Below are 25371 nucleotides of genomic sequence, written 5' to 3' on the forward strand. Positions count from 1 at the left end.
CAAAATATGATGTTATCTGAACCACATTAATTACCTAAGTTGATTTGACCAAAGACATTTTTTGTGGATAAATCATGAAAATATTTTTTTCAGTGTACAAGTAACTAAATGCAACTAAATGTTACATACTGGTCATTAAAGTATTAATAGATGTCAACATATTATAACCCTAACCCAAATTAATGAGTTAGTTGACATGTTGACAGTTACTTTTAGTAGCCTATACTTATATACTAACCATTTTTATCTTGTTTCCTCATTTATTTATACTTTCAAGTTAATGTTTATTAGGCTATTCTTTTTCCTGAAAGTGTTTGTACAAAATGCACATTTTCAAGAAACTGGGATTGTCTCCTAAAAGTCCTTCAAGGAGGACAAATGAATATGTTTGGATGTGTGCAGTGCTGCTGGTCTGGAAAAACCTGTATGACCTGCTGCTGCTGCTACAGTTTGTTTTGCATGCAGCTTGTTTCTGGCAGATCTTTGCATAAGCCATTTTTTTAACCTGAAAACTTAAAAGCAGAGAGATGTGCTTAGCACTTGACAAACAAACACATCTGCCTGGGGACTTCACTGTCTCTAATGACCAATGTGTTACCTAGTTACACACCACAGGCAGGGAGGGAAGGGCTCAAGTTTACAACATTTTATTTAACCCTAAATGCAAGCATTGTTTGCTATATATTTTTTTAATATAAACTATTACCTGATATTTCTCAATTTAGATATCTGTGAACTAACCCTTTTCCTATTTACTTTATATAAAAAGGGGGTTCATATTAACACCCCTAGTGTACTTTATATGGGTCAAACGTTTTGTCATTTGCATGTTATCTTTTTGTCATCACATACAGTCAATGTTTATCATGTTCAGATTTTTATTAAGAAAGTAGGCTAAATAAGCTGTCATTTATCAGATGTTTTTATTAATAGAGACTTTTTAGAGAAAGCTCCCTTGAAGCAACCTGAGTTTCGGTACACGCACGCACGCACTCACGCACGCACACACGCACAGACATGTTGCGTTTTCATGTTTTATGGGAACTTTCCATAGACATCATTATTTTTATGCTGTTCAAACTGTATACTCTATCCTCTTACTTCATTTGAGATCATTATTTAGAACTATTTACTTGTGGGAGCTGTTGGCTGATCGCCACAGTGTGGATTTCAGGTCTTTGTGACTATAGGAGACATAAGGTGTAAGTGTTCCATAGCACCACAAGATGGCAGCGTGAACATAAAAGTTTCATGCCATTATTGTATTGCTTCTTGTTAGATAGTTTATTCACATGCTAGATCTGTCCTTTTCTTTATTCTGCTTCAGTTGCACTCTTACACTTCAACTACCCCATTACACACAGGTGTAGATCTGGGCATGAAAAAGGGAAAATCCTTGTAAGTAAAACTTGGCCAACAAAATTATAATTCTGATTCAACAATTGATTGAGCAATTATTTCCGCATTGTTCATTTTCCTTCTCAAGTTAATGCCACCTGTTTGCATGATTATGATATTGTGGCATAAACTATGGGATGACTAGGCCTATAGTATCAAAATTATTAAAAAGTGCAAGCTCTATAATCCATGAACTTGATAAAGGTTGTAGATATGTTTTACTATCTACAACCAAATGCCTTTAAACTTGCGTGTGCAAAATTCAAAATTGAATGAATGTGTAGCAATTTGTACAAATAGAGACATTTTTGTGAATACAAATGTTTTATTTTGTATTAGTGTATCATAATTTGCGCATGCAACCAAGAAGATGTGCGTTTGTGGATCAGGTGACACGCGTGCATTCATTGACTCTTTTCTGAGTCAATCTCATTTGATTCATTTGGATTTTGAGACTTTCTTTTCGCGGTTTTTAAGCATTTCACAACACACACACAAACAACTACAAATGAATAGGCCTGGTGCTAATTATGAATGTGTGCACAACTACCCATTTATTTGACAAATTCACAAATGTGCGTCACTACATTTAAACTAATAGCCTACAATTCAACTTGTGTGTACAAAATCCAGAAATGCATGAATGTGCAGCATTTTGTACAAATAGAGACATAGTTATTTATACAAAACCTCGATTTTGTATTAATGTAGGTCAGAATATGTACATGCATGCAGCAAGTAAGTTGTGCATTTGTGGATCAGCTGACTCGTATATTCATTGACTCTTTCTGAGTCAATCCTATTTGATTAACCCATCACAGAAAACTTTCTGAATTTTTACATTTACAAAAAAACTCATTCTGTATGATTTATAAGCTTGTGTACCCATGTGGACCTCAATTTAGGTCCCCACTCTGTGACACGAGTCCCCATGAGTCTGTGTGCATTCAGGTTGAAGTCCCCACCGGGATAGAAAAACAGGTACAGGTACAGGTACACACACACACACACACACACACACACACACACACACACACACACACACACAAAAAAAACTGTGTGAGAAACTCTGCTACCACTAGATGGCAGTATGTGCTAAAACAGACAACGGCACCGTAATCAAGCGTTCTTTTCTCATATAATATGCTTGAAGTGAAATTGAAGCACCAAATTTAGTAGGCTACATAATATTATAGGCCCTACCTTATTAATAAAGCATACTTTGTAGAGGTAAACAGATTATGAACAACACCAATAGAACCACAAAGAAAACTGGAAGTACTTGGAAAGAAGTAGAATAAATGAACAGAATGTGTTTTTTCCCTTTTTTGCTTATTACATCTATTCTGTTTACTTGATTAATCATAATAATAATAATAATGATGTATATAGCACCTTCTGAACTGATACGTGTATATAAAGAACATTAATCTGGTTTCTGATGATGGTAATGATGAACCAATAACAGCCACGGAATGTGATGGATAAGTATGGGGCGCCGTTTGTAAAGCGTCTCACATTGAAAATAACAGCAACATTTTGTCACATTTAGCTTCAAACAATGTTTAAAAAACTGGTATGAATTTTTGATGGTCACTTTTTACCACATTTACAACAATATTTGTCAACTTAGAGATATTTTAAATAGTTAAATCTAAATATTAAATGTTACACCTAAATGCTAAATCTAAATCTAAATGTTAAATCTAAATCTAAATCTAAATGTTAAATCTAAATATAAATGTTAAATCTAAATGTTAAATCTAAATGTTAAATCTAAATCTAAATGTTAAATCTAAACGTTAAATCTAAATGTTAAATCTAAATATTAAATCTAAATCTAAATGTTAAATCTAAATCTAAATGTTAAATCTAAATCTAAATCTAAATGTTAAATCTAAATGTTAAATCTAAATCTAAATCTAAATGTTGAATCTAAATGTTTCGGGTGAAACTAAATATTTAACTAATATGCAAATTCAAAATGCCGGTAACCGGAAGTGCCAAAATAAAAGCTCGAGTGTGTGTTTATAGCATGGTTTATAGTGTCAAATAACGAATAAAAACCATCTCATAATAATAACTATAATATAACGATAATAACTACCTAAAATAATAAACACGTTTGGAGAAACTGTAGAGTTTCGTGATGAGAGTGATGACATGACATTCAGTCAAAGTGAGCCCCCTCGTGGCTGGCTATTATGGCTGCAGGTCATAAGTCCCGCACTTTTCATAAAAGTGACGCTAGCCTACTCTTCAAATACAGTTTCTCCAAATGTGTTTATTATTTTAGGTAGTTATTATCACGATAATCCATGTCCAAGAGTCCATTTCCTCGGATGAGATGGTTTTTATTCGTTATTTGACACTATAAACCATGCTATAAACACACACTGACCTCCTCGAGCTTTTATTTTGGCACTTCCGGTTACCGGCATTTTGATTTTGCATATTAGTTAAATATTTAGTTTCACCCTAAACATTTAGATTCAATATTTAGATTTAGATTTAACATTTAGATTTAGATTCAACATTTAGATTTAGATTTAACATTTAGATTTAACATCTAGATTTAGATTTAACATTTAGATTTAACATTTAGATTTAGATTTAATATTTAGATTTAACATTTAGATTTAGATTTAGATTTAACATTTAGATTTAACATTTAGATTTAACATTTAGATTTAGCATTTAGATTTAACATTTAACATTTAGGTGTAACATTTAATATTTAGATTTAACTATTTAAAATATCTCTAAGTTGACAAATATTGTTGTAAATGTGGTAAAAAGTGACCGTCAAAAATTCATACCAGTTTTTTAAACATTGTTTGAAGCTAAATGTGACAAAATGTTGCTGTTATTTTCAGCATGAGACACTTTACAAACGGCGCCCCATAGATAAGGCACATTTAAACTATTTTACAGATTGTTTGGGTCGATTTCCATCCATTGCAAATATTTAAACGATTATAAATTGTAGGGTATAAAAATATCCTGAGAATAGAATTAGGTTCACAGCACCATGAGTAATCTTGACGGCACTCGCAAGAAAATTAATAAGATGGCTACATAATCAAATTCATAAATATTACACGATTTAAACATTATTAAAAATACATAGGCTAGCCTACTGAGTTACTAAAACAATCTTTGTCAAAGATGTTACAAACCCCTGTTTTTAAAATGCTCGTTGGAAAAGGGGTAAGCAACATAAAAGGACACGCGAGGCAAAGTGCAGTTTAAACATTTATTATACGGCTAATGAAAGCCGGGTTTCACCGCTGCGTGCCTCATTCTGTTTCACACTCTTCTTCTATACTCAACAGGAGCCATTAGAGCAACGGGGCACAGGGGCGGAGCCTAACAAGAGAAAGAAACTAATCAGAGCACAGAAACAGATACACACCAAATACAAATAACACTCATAAGGCTTAGGCCGTAGCAAAGAATATACTTGTTTGTTCAGTTTAAACGTTCTTGTTTCTATTTGTTTAATTTCAAGATCTGAGGTGAATTATCCATTGTTGCTTTTACAGCTAACTTACAAAGCTAGGAGCACTAAATGATATTCAAAGTCACATTGCATGCTTTTAACATTAAATAAAGCACATAAATCATTGCCACACTTTGTGTTTGTTGTTCCAGCGCGACGTCGCAGAAAAATAGAAACCGTTTCTAAAATAGAATTGTCGCCGTCGCGGCTGGTTAGGACAAACACTCTGATTAACATGAAAAGATACCTTTTATCGGCGTTGCGTGTAGTTAGGACACGGTGTAATATGACTCGGGACTACCGAGTTGTCTCAGAGAGTGATTTGTTCATTTTGTGTTGACCGCGCATGCGCAACATCCAATAGGTTCTGTACTGGAAACAGAAATGATTAGTTCATCTCTCGAGTCTTCGGGTTCGGGTCCGAGTCTTTCGTTCTTCCTGTCAGTCCATTAGAGGCTATGCTGTCGGTACCGGAAAGAGAAATGATTAGTTCACCTCTCGAGTCTTCGGGTCTGATTCTTCTGAGTCTTTCGTTCTTCTGTCACGTGATGAACGAATGACTCGAACCTGAAGTCGATAGACTTGAAACTGAACTAATCAATTCTGTATCCGGTACTACCGACTGCAAAGCTCAGTTTATGAGGATGTCACGGGATGAACGAACAGCTTCGGGAGGTGATCACCTCCCGAAGCTGTTCGTTTGAGGTAAACTAACAGACTGCATAGTCCGAAGACCAAGATCAATTAATTAATTGTTTCTGTTTCTCATAATTTGGCCTTTTCCTTGCATTGCAATTGTTCTTCTTATTCTAAATGCGATTTGATGTGTTTGGGGAATTTGGCTAACATGTAACATTTTAAATACATTCTGCTGAAATGAACGAAATGACTCAAAAAAAGATTTGTTCATTTTGATGAACGAGATTCAAAGATAGTAAAATGTAGATAGTTTATAGTTTAAAAAGATAGTAGATCCGAGATAGTAAAATGATCCGAATTTCCCACTACTAAAAGGAATAAGGATGCGTTAGCTTGACAAAATGATCTCGTGGCCACAATCACGTTCCCACAAGTTAATGTGTCATGGCCACGACAAAACTTAGTGAACCGAACATGTCCCCTCCTGATGACCGACCGTACAAAGCAACTCATAATGCAAGACTAATTATTTTCTGGATAATTTTCATGCTGTTGAGCTGCTCCTCTCAGTTCGTTCACAACATGTGGGAACTCTTCCTCAATCTCCTGAAACTCTTGTAATGACAGGGTGAAAAGGCTGCACGTGGTCAGCGCAGAAACTGTGGCCAACTGCCTTCCACCAAACACGAAGCTGATCTCTGCAGAAACACAAAACTTCTTAAAATGGTGAGTATGAGGCTGGTTGTTTAAAACACATTGGAGTTTCTGATCAATACGGCACACAAAACTGGGAAAACATTTTCTTGATCTGGCAAGCTCTGTAATCTAATTTTGAGCCTTTTTGAGTGTGAAACTCATGTAATTGACACTGTTCTCACGCTCTCACACCACACGTCTGTTTTCTCATGCAGTGAAAAACATTACAGAGTAAAGAGGACACTGACAGCGTAGCGACAGACAAGAGGTTCCTTTTGATATGAAACAAATTACATTTAAAGCAAAAGTTTAAACACCCGCTCTAAGTGTTCATGTTTTGATGTCCAAATGTTCCTGTTCTTAAATATTTAAATAGCAAATAAAATAGCATATTTTTTAACATATATATATAAAATATATATATAAATTTTACATATATATTGTATATTACATATATCTATTATGTGTGTGTATGTATATAAAAATCAGGCAGCTGAAACTATTTAAATAGTCTCAGGAGCCTGATTTTTTATTTCATTGCAAAATGTTATAACATTTTTGCCCAGCTCTTTATATAAGGTTGGATATTTAAGCATGTCCAACTTTGTTCGTATTCATACAGTATCATCATAATGTATATAGCAGATCTCAACTGCTTGATTGTTTGTATTGTTGCAAAATGTAAACTATACTATCGCCCAGCTCTAATCTGATAAATGTGACTATCAGAGGCATGCAGAAATTCAGACATTATAAACATTAACATGATTTTCTGTAAAGCTGCTTTGAAACAATGTGTATCTGAAAAGCACTAAATTTGACTTGACTAGCACTGCAATGTGGACCAGACTTTATGCCGAACCTCTACATGAGACTACTTCTTAACTGAATCACACAACAGTAAGTTTCTCATACATCACCTCCAAAGTGATCTCCATCACACAGCTCCATCTGGAAAGCCTCGTTCTTCACAAGCACCCGTCCAGTCAATGAAGAACATATTTTCAGGTTGAGCATTCTGATGAATGATGATGTCACCAGCACTGAAGAACTCCTTGTCCAAATTCATCAAGATGGCTTCGGTGAACTCTTTGTTAAGCGACAAAAACTTGCCTTTGTTCTACAGGTTGGAGCATCTCTCTGCCATGATATCCTTTGAAACAGAAAACATAGCACTATTAAATATTATTTTTATAAAAAGATACTGTTTGAGCCAAATGATTGTTTGAACAGCAGAAAAACGTATTGTGTGTTATCTGAAGTTTATATTTATAAATCAATTAGAAACCTTTCTGAGCTGTTTTGACACGATGTTGAGGATGTTCTTCTTATCCCGGTGCCACTTGTACTGGGCAGTGGTACGTTGGCGCAACACTCTGGGCAGCTTTTGGAACATTGTGGAGGATTGTAGCTGGTTTATCTGAAATATTTATATATCATGGCATAATATCATCAGAGCCGCCTTGTATTTATTTGTTGAATAAACAAACTTAACAAATACAAACAGCTTTAATTTTAACTCTTAAAATTCACCTTTACCTTGTATGCATTGCCAGTTGCAGACATGCTCCCAAATGCTGTGATAACCCAAGAAATAAATGCAGAACACATTATATATCCAATCACCATACTTACAATAGATATCCACCGTTCATCCACACCTAAAACAAACAAACAAAAGGGAATCACTTTAGTTCAATGTAAACTACTTTTTTTTCTCTTTTCTTTTTTACAGTTCTTCAGTGGTGTTTGCTCATGCAAAACCTTATTCCACAATGCTAGGGTGCCATGGCATGGCTAAGCCATTGCCTTTTTGTTTTCATCTGGTAGATGGAAATCATATGTCTGATCACTTAAAAGTAATCATAGATTAACTAACTTTGTATCACAGGTTTTTTTAAAAATCCCAAATCCTGATTGTAAAAGTGATGCTGTCCTTAGCAAACGCCACCGATTAAAGTGATTTGAGGAGACATTTTTCTCTACCAAAGACTGATTATCAGATTGATTATCATTTCTCCCAAAATAATGAATGTGGAAAGAATGTTGTGCGGCGTACGTGTTGGTGAGTCAGTTGATCTCCAGGCCATTTGAGAGAAAGCTCTGGAGGAAGCATAGAAGTATTTTTCCCCGATCGAGAAAAAAAGGAAGACATGTTGAACACATCATGTCAAACAAATTCCTGCATAAGCAATAAAAAGTGAGAAATACCTAAATTTTCTCTCTTACAACCCAGCAGTCTTGGGGAAACTCTTCCATTACAGATATGAAGTACTGAACGCAAGTGTTCCAGTGCCAAACGAGGACCATCATCAGGAAAACTGAGACAACCCTGAATAACTTCTTGACTTCAAGCTGTACATTAGACACCTAAAATGATAGATAATAAAACATAAAGTATCCATAGAACAGTAAGGGTGTACAAAATACAACCAAAAATGTCCTGTTGCTTGCTTGGTTTATCGTGTTATGACAGAGGAGGAAAAATGTGAGAAAATACTACAAAAATTAAATAAATCCTTTCATCTTATTTATTTTATTTTTTTAAATGTTATTATTAAATACTATTTAGGCTGTTTGGGGTTCTTGAGTTGCTTGTAAGGTTCTTAGAAGTTCCGTTTAAAGTGTTAGAAAGGTATTTTAGAAAGGTAAAGCCATAATAAATAATTAATATTATAGACATACAAGACAATGAAGGCATGTTCATACCTGACCGTCTTCACTGAAAATGCCCATTCGAAAATGAAGGCCAACATCAACACAAAACAGGTCTGAGAATACATTGCAAGCCACCCAGTATTTGTGGGCACTACCAAGCATATCATCAGAAAATGCCACGTCCAGAGGAATTGTTATAAGCTTCACAAATGTTAAGACCACCATATACACAAGATAGTAGTGCCTAAAAGACAGAAAAAGGCCAATTTTAACATTTCTTTTTAGATCACTGTGATGGCATTAATGGCACATTGACAGACACAAGAAGACATTACATCCTCATGACAACATATTTATTTATTTAAATAAATAGTGATAATGCCAAACAAGACTTTATACCTTGAATTACCATGCAAAAACATGGTAGCCTACATATCACATAGTATCATTAGTAGCACGTTCTGTATTAATTTCAATTGCAAGTGTAAATTAATCGCGTGTATTAAAAATGTGAATGTGAAATATGTATTTAAATTGTGTTTGATTTTATTAAGATATTACAAAAAATATTTGTTCAGTGTACGTTAATCAGTTAACGTTATCGTCTGTCATTCATGTTTACTCTTAATAATCGTCCTAGAGATAAAATAAGACGTCATAATATAGCCTAAATAAATATTTTTACCTTACAACGATCACACTTCTAATTAAGTTACCATATGCTGATGCTGAATAATTAGAAACTGAATTACGTTAGCTTGGTTAATATGAAATATGGTGAGCGTTAGTTTCCAGGCTAGAGAGTCTGTGTTAACGTTAACGTACCTGAAGTTACTCCGCGGGTTCAAGACCCAGCGGCGGGTTTCACCGTCACCTTATTTTTTCTCTTCATTTTCGTTCCCTTCAAAACACACGGAACGCCTTCCTTTTACGAGATCTTTAAGTTCCGACCAGCTTGTTTTTCCCTGACCACTTGAGCTATTTTCATTAATCATCGCGACTGAGAAACTGCCTAGTAAAAACAGACCGCAGAAGTATTTGTTATTTGAATTTTAGAATGATGCGATTGCGAACCGACGCGTGACAGTCTAGCAGTGATGGCAAATTACACTTTTTTAAAACTTTGTTCGTTCACTGGATTGTTTTCATTGGACTGATTGATTTGTTGCAATATATTAAGAAATTATCCTGAAATCGTAAGACATTTTCATGGACAAATTTAAGTACACCCCAATGACCTCTCGCTGCTCGCATCAAGTTCAAGGCATTTACGTTTGCTTACAGATCTATCACAGGCTCAGCTCCTTCCTACTTTCACTCAATCCTAGGGTCTACAGCCCTACCAGAAGCCTACGATCGGTCAAAGAGCGACGTCTCGTGGTTCCATCACAGAAAGCCACAAAATCACTTTCCAGAACATTCTCATTCACAGTTCCATGCTGGTGGAACGCTCTCCCCACCCTCATCCGGAATGCAGAATCCCTGACAACATTCAAAAGACAGCTAAAAACCCATCTCTTCCGTGAGCACTTAACCTTATAAAAAAAAATTAAATTTAAAAAAAATTCCTTCCCCTTTAAAACCTCACTTGTCGGGTTTATGCTACTCTGAGTCTGAATAATGCCTGAACTTTGTTTTTTGAGCACTACTTGCGTTGTTTTTGCCTCTTCATGATGACTCGCTTAATTTAGTCCTAATCTGTAAGTCGCTTTGGATAAAAGCGTCTGCTAAATGACTAAATGTAAATGTAAATGTAAATATCTATGCCAATGACAGCCATTAAACCACGCGCGCGCGCACACATTATGGGTGTTGTTCATAATCTGTTTGCCTCTACAAAGTATGCTTTATTAATAAGTTAGGCCTATATTGTGTACTAAATTTGGTGCTTCAATATCACTTTCTTAAGCCACATTTAGCGTATTAAATGAGAAAAGAACGCTTGATTACGGTGCCGTTCGTTGTCTGTTTTAGCACATACTGCCATCTAGTGGTAGCAGATTTTCTCAGACAGCTGTGTGTGGAATCGGATCGTGCAAGGCGGCGAAATGAAAGTCTCAAAATCCAAAAGAATCAAATAGGATTATAGGATTGACTCAGAAAAGAGTCAGTCATAGTGAATGCACCACGCGTAATCCACAAATGCACTGCACATCTTACTTGTTGCATGCAAATATTCTGATGACCTACATTAATACAAAATCGAGGTTTTGTATTAGCTTGTATGTCTCTATTTGTACAAAATGCTGCACATTCATGCATTTCTGTATTTTGCACACAGAAGTTACTGTATTAGTTTAAATGTAGTGACGCACACACATTTGTGAATTTGTCAAATAAATGGCAAGTTGTGCACGCATTAATAATTAGCACCAGGCCTATTCATTTGTAGTTGTTTGTGTGTTGGTTGTGAAATGCTTAAAAACCACGAAAAGAAAGTCTCAAAATCCAAATGAATCAAATGAGATTGACTCAGAAAAGAATGCACGCGTGTCACCTGATCCACAAACGCACATCTTTGTTGCATCATGCGCAAATTATGATACACTAATACAAAAGAAAACATTTGTATTCACAAAAAAATTCTCTATTTATTTTGTACAAATTGCTACACATTCATTCAATTTTGCACACGCAAGTTGAAAGGCATTTGGTTGTAGATTGTAAAACATGCAACCTTTATCAAGTTCATGGATTATAGAGCTTGCACGTGTTTATCATTTTGATACTATATTCATCCCATAATAAACCATGGTACATTTGAGTGGAAACAAGTCTGCCTAATTCAATGGTGCTCAATTTTTGGGGCAATATTTAATGGCCCCACAATATATTTCTGATAATTCTGCCGTGACAAAGCTGCTTATTTTCAAACTTTTTTATTTAAAAAAAATTAAGAATCGTATATAGGCTATATAACAATAACTAAATATTTCCATAAGTTTTAATAACAATGCTGTTCAGGGTTTACACTTCTTAACCAATGTGTTTACATGACCTTTAGTTGTCTGTGATTACAGGAATTTTAGGAATTCAGTTACAGGAACTGTGATTTTATTTTTATATTGACCATAAAACATTTTTTTATCCAATAAAATATATTAAATCTTAAAGTTAATATACATTTTGAAAAATGATATTCATTATAAAAAAATGTCCATGGATGTGATATTTTTTACGAATCTTACATGACTTATCCATGAGCACCCTGTTTCTAAATAATAAATGGCAGTTAAGGAAACATATGAAAGGATTTAATTTTACATTTGGATTATTCACTGTTTTAGATTGTTTACTGTTTTAGATTGTTTATTAGCCAAACACTTATCTATATTTTTTTGTATATTTGCTGACTGCAATTTCACTGGCTTATAATATACACTGCCCGGCCAAAAAAGAAAAGAAAAAAGAAAGCTCTCGGATTTCATTAAAAGATCTTCATTTGTGTTCCAAAGATGAACGATGGTCTTACGGGTTTGGATTAATGACAATTGAAATTTTGGGGTGAACTAACCCTTTAAGGTCTGGACTCTGGACCTTTTAAGGTCTGAAAATGATTCTTCATTCTCCCTCCCAACCATTTTTTCACAATCTGAGCCTGATGAATCTTGACATTGTCATCCAGTGTCTTCCTACATGGTTGTTTAAGAAATTAAAAGCAACACACTCCATCAATTAGGGTTAGAAGAACTGTTGCCAAACATACAACATGCTAGAAACATAATAATCACAGCAACAATGATCCAATCACAGACACTTGAGCATTTGTCTATTTAAATCCAGACAGCAACCTTTTTTTGGGGGGGGCCAGGCATTGTATCTTTAGAGAGATACTGACCCATTTTGTATTTTCACATTGTCCTAATGCTACAATCCAGAAAATACAGCAGGATGATTTTGAGTTTGTTTTATTGTTCTAGTCAACATCAGAGTTTCAAGGACATGGGAACAGAACTGTCTGTATGTCTCTCTTACACACAACACTAGAGTAATCCTGTCCTGGTTGAGCTCCGTCACACAGCGCCGCGGGGTAAAGCGAGCCTCTTCTGCCATGACGATCCACCATGAGATATACAATGTGCAAGTACAATTATGGAGAAATCATAGGTAATCTTGTCCACAAGATAAAAAAAAAAAAGAGACAGTGTAAGACTGCAGGTCTAAGTTCATATCTCACTTTGTAAAATGACAAACATCTCAGCCCTATATTGATGTTCTTCGCCAGAAAAGACTACACACAGAGTGAAGCAGACAAGAGGGCTCTTCACAGGAAATGTGTGTGTGGTTTCTCCTCTAGAGATTTTCTATCAAAAGGTTTCCAGTTGTGATAAGTTGAACACATTAAACGTGGAGAATTTAACAGTGGAAAAACGATCAAAATAAAAACACTCAAAAGCTTACAAATCAAAGAAAACAAAAGAGTCTTTTTGCCCTGGTGATCACCTCCATGCACGTAAAGTTTAGTGACGGGACAGAAAAGCGCTTTATTGTACAGCAGTGCGACTCAAAGAGTTTCTAAGGATCAGCATCAGTTTTTGCAGCCGACACGAGAGGCTGCAGTACAAGCTACAGGCTGAGAATCGTTTTATTTCCACGGTCTCTAAGTGTAGAGAGAGACGCAGCAGAGAACATGGCCAGGCCGACTAGCTGCCTTACAGTAATGCACACACAAGCATTCATACACACCCTGGCCATAAGGGTCTGGCCATAGTACAAAAGCAAACGTCTCGCTACATTAGATTAGAAACTTAAGCACGCGCGCATCCTCACTTGCACAAACACACTTCAGGGGACCAGAAATTATAGGTGTATATATAAAATAAAAAAAACTCTTAAAAAACAAAACACAGTAATTGATAGAAACGCATGCCATTATGCTGCGGTTTGTTCCTGGGCTCCGTTTTCTTCTATTTCCATTGCACTACCATTCGGTTTCTTTTCCTGCTCCTTTTCTTGATCCGCCTCCTTCTGAAAAACAGCAACCAAAAAAACACACAAAAACAATATTAGGTAGAAGACGACAGATATTTGGCAGGTCTTTCTTTTGTAACCGTAGACACTTACTTTAGCGTCTCTCTCTGCAAACTTCTGGAACATGTTGGCATAGAGGCGTTTGTCCTTCTCGTGTTGCGCTTTGATATGTTTCTGGCAGAGCACGATCTGGCTCTTCGCTGCCTTATTGGCTGGATACAACTGAGTGACGCGCTGGAAATCTGCTCTCGCTCTGTCAAACTCCTTCATGACAACCAGTGCCTCTCCTCGCCTAAACAAAGCCTTCTCATTATTTGGGTCCAGCTCCAGTGCCTTCACACACACACACCAAAAAAAAGGAAGATGAGAACAGTTTGGAAGAGTGCAATGGTCAAATTTACTTGCAATTTAAGCAAGAAACCTTTTCTAAACAGCTTACTTAGCCACCAAATAAATGAATTAGGACTTTTAAAGTCAAAATCACAATGGCTGCGTTTACACTTCAAGTCTTAATGCACAGATCGAATCTTTTGACCATATCCGATTTGATGTCCCACCTGATTACATTCACGTTAGACACGACTGGTAGCCGATATCCGTGTTTATATTAATCCCAGCCCATTCTGTTGGTGATCGCGTGAGTGAGTGAGTGAGCTTGAGTTTAGTGAAGCTTGTTTATGTACAAAAACAGTGAAGTTATCACCTCACTGCTCTGAAAAATAGTGTAGCTTTCAGAAGCAAAGCAGTTTTATTTATACAATTTTAAAACCAGTTTCCATTCTCCTGAATGTTTCTGTGTGTGTGCGCAATTTCTTAACTATAAAGTTTCCACCTCACTAAAAAAAAAGCTGCGAGTTTAAGTGTGAGCGTATACAGGCACGTCTGCTTCAGCTATCTCTGTGGGCAAAGTGTCGTCATCACCTTGTGGTGGCTTGGAATTCCAGGGGGAATCGGATATGCAAGTTTAGACATGTCAGATGTCCAGATATCGGATATGTACCCGATTTAAAACCACATTTAGAAGTGCCTCAGATCAGATGCGGAAAAATACGGATCTCGTGCGGTTTTTTGTTTACATGTGTGCAACAAATTATGATCTGCATCAGATGTGAGTAAAAATAAATAAATTTTGTGCCAGTGTAAACGCAGCCAATAAGGCCCATTGCAATTAATTATAAATCATTAATAAAACGTTTGATTTAAAATGTGTAGAATTGAGTAAGTAATAAGTGACAGCAGAATCTAGATATAAATAAAACAATTGACTGGGTACCACTAAGCAAGTATGGTACCTTTAAAGACCGAAGTGTGAACCCACAATAAGAGCAACTATTTTTCTTTCTTTTTTTTCCTTTTAAACTTGATACATGAGCAGCAATATGAATTGCCACATGAAATGCTCATTTACTTTAATCTATTTTGCACATTAACCATTTTATTTCAAGGCATTACATATTTAGAGCCATTATTAAGCATTCCTGTAGCTCAAACAATAGAGCACTAGTAACACTAAGGGAATGGGTTTGATTCCTTGGGAATGCATGAATTGATAAATGCATTAATGCAATGGATAAAAGGGTCTACTAAATTATGTATTAACTTTGGCAGCACTTGAATATGACTACCTTAAACCTTAAGCATTCATATCCTACCTTATCACAGCTCTCGAGGGCAGGGCTTGCTTCCTGCAGCTTTAGGTAGCACATAGCTAGGTTGAGGTGAGCAGCCAATCGCAGCGCTTTGGCTTTCTCTTCTTCATCCGGCTCCATACTGGACTCGTGCTCTAACCAGGACACAATGCGTTTGTACTGCACAGCTGCCTGCTTGTATTTCCCCTCCTGTGCACACGAAACACTCCAATTAATCAAACAAATCATTCAATGAGGGCAACCTCATAACAAACAATGACACACACTCATTGTGGTGATCTTGTACAATAAATAGATCTTAAAATAATATACTATTAGATAGAGCTGGGTGGTATGACCAAAAATCTGTATCAGTATCTTTTAAGATTTTGGTGGTTTTAATGATACATCATGGTACTTTTTTTTATGACTGGACAATATATGTCCAACAATGTCCAACAATATATGTTTATAGTGGCTTATTTTGCTATCAGGAGTACAAAGAATATGAAAATATTGTCATGTCAAATTAGGGCTGGGCGGTATGGCCAAAAAAGATCATCAAGATAATTTTTTTATATCAGTCGCTATCGATAATTATCACGATAAATGTCAAATCTTTATTTATTTCAAATTTAAAGGCAAATTTTTGCTCTTAAGTGAAAGTTGTAGAAACCAGAGCATTAATTGTGGTTTTAAACTACTACTCTTTATTGTCAGAACATATCATGACAAACACTTGCCAAACAGAAGAACATTTCACAAATCTGAGGTTGAACATTCAAACATTTGTCATTCTTCCTTAAAATAAATATCTTAATAGAAAAAAATATTTCTTAGTTTCTGCATGTGCTAATTTTTATTTGGTCAAATATAATATTCTGACTGTTTGAGTTTTATTAAAATTAACCATTGGTCATCCAGTATCATGCATTTAGATCATGATAACAACAGATAAAACCAGGCATAGCCTACAGCACCTCACTATCATGGCAAAATCTAACTATGGTTTCTATGGTATTTGTATGAAAAACAGTAGCCTAAATACATTATTAAATACTGCAATTATATTCCATTAGTCCTTTAATACATTGTCTACATTAATAATATAATACAATTTAATATGTATATCCCACATTTCATGGTGCAGTTAATATTACTAGGCTAACGTTACAGTAAATCCATGGTAAATTATGGGAATTTGTAGAAGGAAAAGCCTTCTGACTGTATCGTTGCGCACAGCGTTTCTCCTGTTTGTCAGCGCTGTTTCATCTGCCTTTAAAGGGATAGTTCACTTTGAAATTAAATGTTGGTATGTTTTAGCTTACCTCAAGGGCATCCAAGATGTAGGTGTCTTTTTTTCCGCAGTAGTTTCAATTTAGATATTTTTAGGTAAAACCGTTCTTGTCTGTCAGTCATATAATGCAGGTCGATGGTCACTGTCTCAAAGAGCATGCACAGAGTCCAAATTAAAACAATTCCCCATCGTCCAAATTAAACAATTCCCCATCGTAGGTACACATTGATGGCCTAAGACACGAAACGAGCGGTTTGTGTGAGAAAACGAACAGTATTTATATCGTTTTTACCTCTTGAACACAGCTGCGTCCAAATGATCTGAGAGCGTAGCCAATGCGACATCTAGTGTATATATCTATACCCGCCCGCGCTCTCAGATCATTTGGACGCAGCTGTGTTCAAGAGGTAAAAACGATATAAATACTGTTCGTTTTCTCACACAAACCGCTCGTTTCGTGTCTTAGGCCATCAATGTGTACCTACGATGGGGAATTGTTTAATTTGGACGATGGGGAATTGTTTTAATTTGGACTCTGTGCATGCTCTTTGAGACAGTGACCATAGACCTGCATTATATGACTGACAGACAAGAACGGTTTTACCTAAAAATATCTAAATTGAAACTACTGCGGAAAAAAAGACACCTTCATCTTGGATGCCCTTGAGGTAAGCTAAAACATACCAACATTTAATTTCAAAGTGAACTATCCCTTTAAACTAGTTTAAATCACTGAGACATTGTGTTCTTTGCTGAATTCAAGCGCTTCTCACTGGATCTCGTGACCGAGACCGATCAGAGTAAAGGCATCTGCTCTAGTGAGCTTGCGCTGCGCTGCGGTTTGGACTTTGAGCTGAGCGGATAAATGGTCCGTGTGGCGCGCGGTTCAAATGAGGCGCATAAACATATCGTTTTATCGCCCAGCCCTATGTCAAATACAAATTTACTTTAAAAAATTGTGGTAATCAAATTAGTAACTCTTTTAAAATGTAATCATTAATCAAATAAAAATGTAATCATTTCTTTATTTTTTGGCAAGTTTTGCCAGTAAGTTATTAATTTGAAGCAAGTACCCGATCGTCACACTATTCAAATTCTCAGTGTTAAGCACGATGACATGGTAGCATTTTACACTGAAGTAGGCTGCTTTTAAATAATTTATTTAAAGCATAAGTTCCTTTTTAGCGAAATTACATTTCTTTAATAGCCTAAACCAGCTATTATACCAGCTTTAATAGCCTAAAAAGTTAGGAGCTATAAATATGATTTAAGTGTGAGATTTAAATTACGCAAGTCAATGAAAGCGCACAGGTCTGAAAGACTAGATTACCAGTGCCGCGCCCTCTCCTATTGTGGTCTTTAGTATTGAAATTAGCCGATGATAAATAAAATGAAGCCCATTCTGTTGCTTTTGTTGACGTGAACTCTGAATTTGCATGAATTTGACCAATTTAAAAAGAAAATGATGGGAAATTGCTTCCATCAATATGTTGGAAACCACTCTTATCAGAATCATGTCTCTTAAGCTTAGGTATATTTTTAGTTAAAGCTGTCAAGTTATTAAGCTATGTCTCATGTAGGTTCCTTTGTGTTTTATAAAAATGACCACTAGGAGGTGCTCTAGGCTTATGGTTTCCTTGATTGGTTAACATTGAAAACGTAAGTAAAATAGTGATGCACATTCGTTGCGTTTTACCATGAAATAAGAGTTCTGTCTTTATTAAAATCAACACATTATCTCTCATCTACCCGCAATAAAAAATAAAAAAATGTTTTATTACCTGACCCGCCCAACCCGCAGAATATCCGCAGCGTCCGTTGATATAACTGTGATCCACACATCACTAATTCACAGACACTAGTCCATATTGCGATTTGATTCCTTGTACATTCCTATTTTTGATTTATTCATCCAAAAATGGCCAAATTCAATGACATTCCACTTTATACAGAAAGTTCCATTTATGACTGGATTCTGTGGTTCCGTCCGAGTTTTCTGCATCGCAGAAATCATGGGGCTCTACATGATATTTGCCATGTTAAACTATTCTTGTTATAAAGTTATAACCATTAGTAAGAAGGGTTTGCATTCAATAGAGGTCCTCTCTCAAAACACTATACATAGCGTTCTTCGTGGCCATTGAATAGATGCAGCAGTTCTTTCAGCCATGTACCGTGTGGTGGCATTTAAAAAATACATACGAAAAACTGAAACAGGATTAACCGTTATGCCGCATAGCACTACTATTACATTAAAATGGGATGTACAGCATAAATACATGTCGGTGTGCATGACATTGCTTCTACCTTAAAATACTGAGTTCCTTTGTCTTTGACGATGGCGCTCTGTTCCAGTTTCTCACTTGAGTTCATTTCCCAGGATTCTTTGGCCTGTGTGACAGGACACAGCATCTTAACCTCATGACAATGACTTTGTACAGACATTACTGCATAACTGATCATTTATGGTCTGTAATAAGTATTAAAGCATGATTATTTTTACAAAGCTAGAAAAAAATATAATACATTACTGTTGTTCTTAGGGGTGGATTTAAAGGCCAAAATCTTACATCACGATACGATTAATTTTATATTAAAAACCCACAAGTTCCCTACAATATAAACCCCCATAACATATTCCCATATACTGAGTAATGCGGGTGTAAATTTAGCTCTGCACTGCTGTTATTTAGGAGGACACACTGACCTTCTCAAATGCGTTGAGTTTAATTTTGTACTGCAGTGTAGCATTAGGTGGAATGTTGAATTTGTTGCTGCCAGCAGTTCCATAGCCATACCTGAAATTCAAAAATAAATTCATGAATAAATGAATCAAAACATTCACAGATACTGTGCACAGGTGTAAGAAATGTGTGTTTACTTTGGTTTGATGGTGAAGAGCGCCTCCTCTCCCTGCTCCATGGACTGCAAGGCTTTCTCTACGCCTGGAGGCAGACCCAAACTCTCTCCATCTCCCACCTCAAACTTCAACTCACGCTCGTCGAAAACACGCTCTTCGTGACGGCCCACCAAACACACTAAACCAAAGAAAAGGAAAAATTAACTATGGTGCGCAAACAAAGAATGATTAAATTCGATTTGCTTCTTTCTTCTGATAACTTTGCATTAACACATTTAGTGGACACTTGCAGACTGCCGTGTAGATCACGCGACCACTAAACAACACTGTGAGTTCCAATGAGAAGCGCTTGAATTCAGCGAAGAACAAAACATTTCTTGCCGATTTACATTTATTCATTTAGCTGACGCTTTTATACAAAGCGACTTACAATTGCTATATATGTCAGAGGTCGCACGCCTCTGGAGCAACTAGGGGTTAAGTGTCTTGCTCAGGGACACATTGGTGTCTCACAGTGGATTCGAACCCGGGTCTCTCACACCAAAGGCATGTGTCTTATCCACTGCGCCACTACCACTAGATTTAAACTAGTTAAGCCAGATGAAACAACGCTGACAAACAGGAGAAACAGTGTGCACAACGATACAGTCAGAAGGATTTTCAATCTACAAATCTTCATCATTCATCATGAATTTACTGTAGTAACACTAACTGCACCATGGTATTGTGGCAGAAATGTGGGATATTCAGAACGAAAATTAAATTATTAATGTGGACATGTACTAAATGTATTAGAGGAGAAATGGAATATTATTGCTATATTTTTTGTGATTAAGCTATTGTGTTTGAGCATTTATAGTAAATGTATTTAGGCTACTGTTTTTCATACAAATACCATAGAAACCACAGAGTTACATTTTACAATGGTATTGAGGTGCTTTATGCATGTTTTTAACTATGGTTAACGTAATCTAAATCTATGCTACTATGGAAGACCAATGGATAATTTAAATAAAACTCAAACAGTCAGAATATCTACATTTTACAATATAAAACAATTTACCGTTTTTGTAAATGACATAAATTTACATCTGCACCCTAACTCAAGCTACTGTGAAATGTGCATTTCTAAGAGACAAAACATGTAACATTAGTATTGCAGCCTGCACTGATGTGTGTCAAAGTTAGGCAACACACACCTGTTTCATGACTTGAAACAATATCAGCCGTTAGCGCAAGCAACTTAGTTTTAGCAACTAAGAAATACATTTTTTCATTAAAATCTTTATTTTAAGTAAAAATTACTGGAAAAGTGTAAAGAATTCAAAAACGTGTTTGTCATGATAAAGAGTAGTTTAAAGCCACAATTAACAGTCTGGCTTCTACGACATTTTTACTTGGGAGCAAAAATCTGCCTGTAAACTAGGAAATAAAAGATTTGACATTTATCATGATAATTATCAATTTCAACTGATATGAAAAATGTTAGTGTGATTTTTTTTTTTTAAACCCAGCCCTATCTTGAATATTTGAAAAAAAACTTTTGACATATTTTACATTTCTGCAGCACCTATCTTCCCAGTCTGTCAGTAACACTGTGTTTAGTTCATGTCTCTATGAAGCCCTTTCTGGCACAATGTGCTCTGATTGGTTGGCTGGACCAGTGTGTTATGATTGGTCATCCGCTTGTTTCGGAAATGTCACATCCCTTACCACTATGGATGTTCAAGACTAGTCGACTAAACTGTACAGCTGCTACTAGTCGATTACCCGGGGGGAAAAAATAAATGTTATATATAAAATTTGCAGGGAGTTTGATTGACAGGCGATCTGACCAATCATAATCCGCCATTTTTGTCCGACAAAGTAGTCAGGAGAGTTAGAAGATTAACATCGGAGGATTTGAATTTGAACAACGGTGTGTACTGACGTCTTTCCGCGGTTAAAACAACAGTCCTTCTGACGTACATTCATGTTTATTTGATGCTAAAAATTAACCAAGGAAAAGATGATCGGTTCACGAGCAGCTTTAACTGAGGCAATCTGTCACGGCACATTAAAGAGCCAAAAAACTGTAGGCCTATTTATGGTTTAATTTTCTTTGACTGACCAAATTTGAAAGTTGAGACTTTGTTTCATATTAAAGGAACACTCCACTGTTTTTTGGAATAGGGCTTATTCACCGTCTTTCCTACATAGGTGGGCAAACGCATTTTTGTCTCAGTGCATGCATTGTTTTAGTTTGGCAGCGCCGCTGCTAGCTTAGCTTAGCATAATGAATGGAATCCTTTGTTGCCAGCTAGCATGTCGTGAGTAAGTGCTAAAAAACGAATAAAATAAAAACAATTACTTCTTGTGGCCTGCGTATTTAAAACGAGTACAAATAGCAATGCAGATTAAGACTTGGCGATTTCCTAAGCAGATATTGACATGGGACTATATTGGGGTGAAGCACAGGCGAAGCACTGCTACTTGGGCGCAGAGATATCACGCAACACCTGAAATCCCCCAACTTCCGTCAACATACCGGCATGAATAGTAGCTGGCTATTTTTCCAACAGTAGACATAGTTATACTCTTTTGTCTTGTCGTGCTTGAATGGTTTAAAAGCATTTGCATTAATAAGAGCATGATTATCCAATGCCAGTCAATGGGTGACAGAAAAAAACGGATAATGCGTTAATTGCATTAAATATTTTTAACACTTTAAACTGAAAAAAAGTTTAAAGTTTAAGTGATGAAACCGGTGTTGCGACTGAACACCATGTAACACCGACTTATCGTAGCAAGCCTGCTTACTGATATAGAGAATAACTCCCTTTGGAGTGGACAAAAAAGCATGATAGAAGCATAAGAACAATCTGTTTTACCTTCCACAGATGCACCCTCATTAGGCTTTGTGTAGCCCTCCCCCTTAGTGATGATCCTGCGAATAATTCCCCCATCTTCTCCATCGGTGATGTCCTCCCCGTGAAACTCAAACAACTCCACCTTGCCAGACAAACAAATGGAAACGTCAATACAAAAACTCTCCTTGTAATCCTCCGAGTAGTCTGTTCACCTGCGTCTAGTCCTAACCTGGAACACAAGGGTAGCGTTGGGTGGGATTTTGGGTGGGCTGCCAGCAGCTCCATAGGCATACTCGGGTTTGCAAATCAATTGGCAGATCTCGCCAGTCTTCATCGTGGCCACACCGATATCCCATGCTTTGATCACCTGACCTGTGAGATAGAGCGAATCATGTTTTAAAGTAGTTGAGTTGCATGCTCAACAAAGTTTTTTACAATGTTGTCAGAGAGGTCACACTAACATTTAATCCCCTTTACCTTAAAATACCCACCTTTGCCCAACTCAAAGGAGAACTTCTCCCCTCGATCACGGCTGGAGTCGAACTGTGTACCATCAAGCAGGGTTCCGACATAGTGCACAAATACTTTATCACCGGTCATAGGCAACTCAGAGCCTGTACCCTCCTTCTTGACCATCTGTAGAAGAGAGAAAAGAGATTAATCATCAATCTGTTAGTCGCACTGCACTACACCTGTGACCTGTCAATCTTCAAAGGCCACAGGGCAGAAAGATGTTCACGCCTTATACTTAACACTAATTAAGCAATATATTACACAATAACAACAGATAATTTTATCAACGTTTGTACATGCCAAATTCTAAAGGTGTGCTATATTGCACGTTATAATTAGAGCCATTCAGACGCTTCTTTTTTTTTACTGCATTACATTGAAAATGTTTAACTATCCCAAACATAAATGTGTCACTTGTATATGAATACAAATTCGATGACACTTTATTATTTACTAGACATTGCACATGGGTTAATCTGTGCAAATGGAACAACATTGCTGTTGAAATCAACGAAAAATTCACCATTATGTCATCATTTACTCGTCCTAGTGTCGTTCCAAAACTTAATTAATTTTTGTCTAAGGAGCTCAAAAGGAGATGTTATTCACAATCGCCTTTCGCTTTCGTTGTGTAGGACAAGATGCAATGAAAGTGAATGGTGCCAATCGCTAATGTTTTTAGCTGTATCTCATTTTGTGGTTCACACAAGAAAGAGAGTCATAATGTGTAAGTGTTAGACATTGAGAGTGAGTGAATGACGACAAAACTGTAAAAAAAAAAAAAAAAAAATTGTGGTTGACCTGCCCCTTTAAGCTCGACAAAATCTCTAGAAAGATCTAGCGACAGGCGGTGTGCGAATCCAGTAAATAACGTTTAAATAAATTAAACATTTAACGTTATACGTATGGTATTTGCCTGCATAGAATAGCTATAGCTGCAGTAAAGTGAGCTAACAGAGTGAAATATTGGCTCTAACGTTGCATGCATTCAGTCAGTCACACCTCCCTCATGGAGTCAATGCGGCTCAGTGCACTGCAGTATTTACCTTTAAAACACCTCCATCTTTCTTTGGGGTGATGTCTTCACCCTCGACGGGGATGCTGCAACCTTCAGTCACCACCTCTTCTGCAGTCATCTTTGATTTTTAATTTCCTTTTAAACAGCCCAAACAATAGATCCTATCTCCTCACAGAGCGGTCTTTCCTTTAAAGAATCACTGAAGACTCGACGTCTGCAGAACTAAACGGCTTTAATGTCGCTATTAGGAACGTACTTGGTTATCTACAGCGCGAATGTGTAGGTTAGTGGCCGTTAAATGTGGTTTTTGAGTCCACAAACTGGCTGAGCGATGCGTTTATATAACGTTCGGCCTCGTCGCTGAAAACTGAACCGACTCAGCGAACTTTCCAGAGCTTGTGTACTGTGGAGGCTCTAGAATTGACTAGGCACCGTCGCTAAAATCTTAACCACAGTCATTAACGAAAAAGGGGTTATACTATGTGTTTATATGATCAGATTATATTGTATATTATATTCAAATCACTTTATGTGTACTGAACAAATAGAATAAATATTTGATTGATAAAATAAATTTGAACATGAAGCATTTGTCTATACTATACAGTTTCCCACTGCATACTGTACTCAATGTAACATGTATAATGAAAGATAAGATTGTTTAAATTAAAATACACATTTATATTTATACAACACACTTTAAAACAATACTAATATGTAACAAAAACACAAGTGTCAGAATTTACCCATGGAGATAGATAGATAGATAGATAGATAGATACCAATATTAAATAGACAGACACTTTAAAGGGATACTCCACCGAAAAATGAAAATTCTGTCATCATATACTCACCCTCATGTTGTTTCAAACCTGTATGAATTTCTTTCTTTTGCTGAACAGAAAGGAAGATATCTAGAAGAATGTCAGTAACCAGACAGTTTTAGATACCATTGACTTCCATAGTAGGAAAAATATATACTATGGAAGTCAATGGTATCTAAAACTGTCTGGTTACTGACATTCTTCTAGATATCTTCCTTTCTCTTCAGCAAAAGAAAGAAATTCATACAGGTTTGAAACAACATGAGGGTGAGTATATGATGACAGAATTTTCATTTTTCGGTGGAGTATCCCTTTAAACAAAACATGACTGATGTTTAAACAAAAGAATGCCAGATGGAAGATTTAAGAAAGCAGTGTTGTTACTGTTAACTAAAATTAAAACTATTAAGTCATTGAAATAAATCTGAAATAAAATAAAATAAAATTAGAATAAAAAATTAAGTTCTAAAATTACTAAAACTGAAATAAAAATAAATTATGGCCTAATAGAAACAAAA

At 36.2% G+C, this 25371-nt stretch overlaps 1 protein-coding gene and 1 long non-coding RNA gene across 3 annotated transcripts; both read right to left on the reverse strand.

Moving 5' to 3' along the window:
* Positions 1-5895: 5895 nt before the first annotated feature.
* LOC309507562 lies at positions 5896-8374 on the reverse strand. The gene is made up of 5 exons (XR_014209183.1): positions 8295-8374; positions 7775-7896; positions 7524-7655; positions 7156-7388; positions 5896-6237 (listed from the first exon to the last, which is right to left on the reverse strand). It is a non-coding gene; the product is annotated as an uncharacterized lncRNA (long non-coding RNA).
* Positions 8375-12785: 4411 nt separating this feature from the next.
* fkbp4 (FKBP prolyl isomerase 4) lies at positions 12786-24440 on the reverse strand. 2 transcript variants are annotated; one of them, XM_082181827.1, is made up of 10 exons: positions 24058-24440; positions 22990-23134; positions 22728-22870; positions 22520-22640; positions 19671-19827; positions 19497-19587; positions 19097-19180; positions 15517-15702; positions 13958-14197; positions 12786-13858 (listed from the first exon to the last, which is right to left on the reverse strand). In XM_082181827.1, exons 1-10 carry the CDS (start codon positions 24145-24147, stop codon positions 13766-13768), a joined length of 1350 nt encoding a protein of 449 aa, XP_082037953.1. In that variant the 5' UTR covers positions 24148-24440; the 3' UTR covers positions 12786-13765. The 2 variants fall into 2 exon arrangements, with proteins under 2 accessions (XP_082037953.1, XP_082037952.1); XM_082181826.1 differs by having other exon boundaries at positions 12786-13861.
* Between the last annotated feature and the right edge of the window lie 931 nt (positions 24441-25371).

The sequence above is a fragment of the Leuciscus leuciscus genome (assembly GCF_965113295.1).
Source record: "Leuciscus leuciscus genome assembly, chromosome: 10".
In the NCBI taxonomy this organism is placed as follows: Eukaryota; Metazoa; Chordata; class Actinopteri; order Cypriniformes; family Leuciscidae; genus Leuciscus; species Leuciscus leuciscus.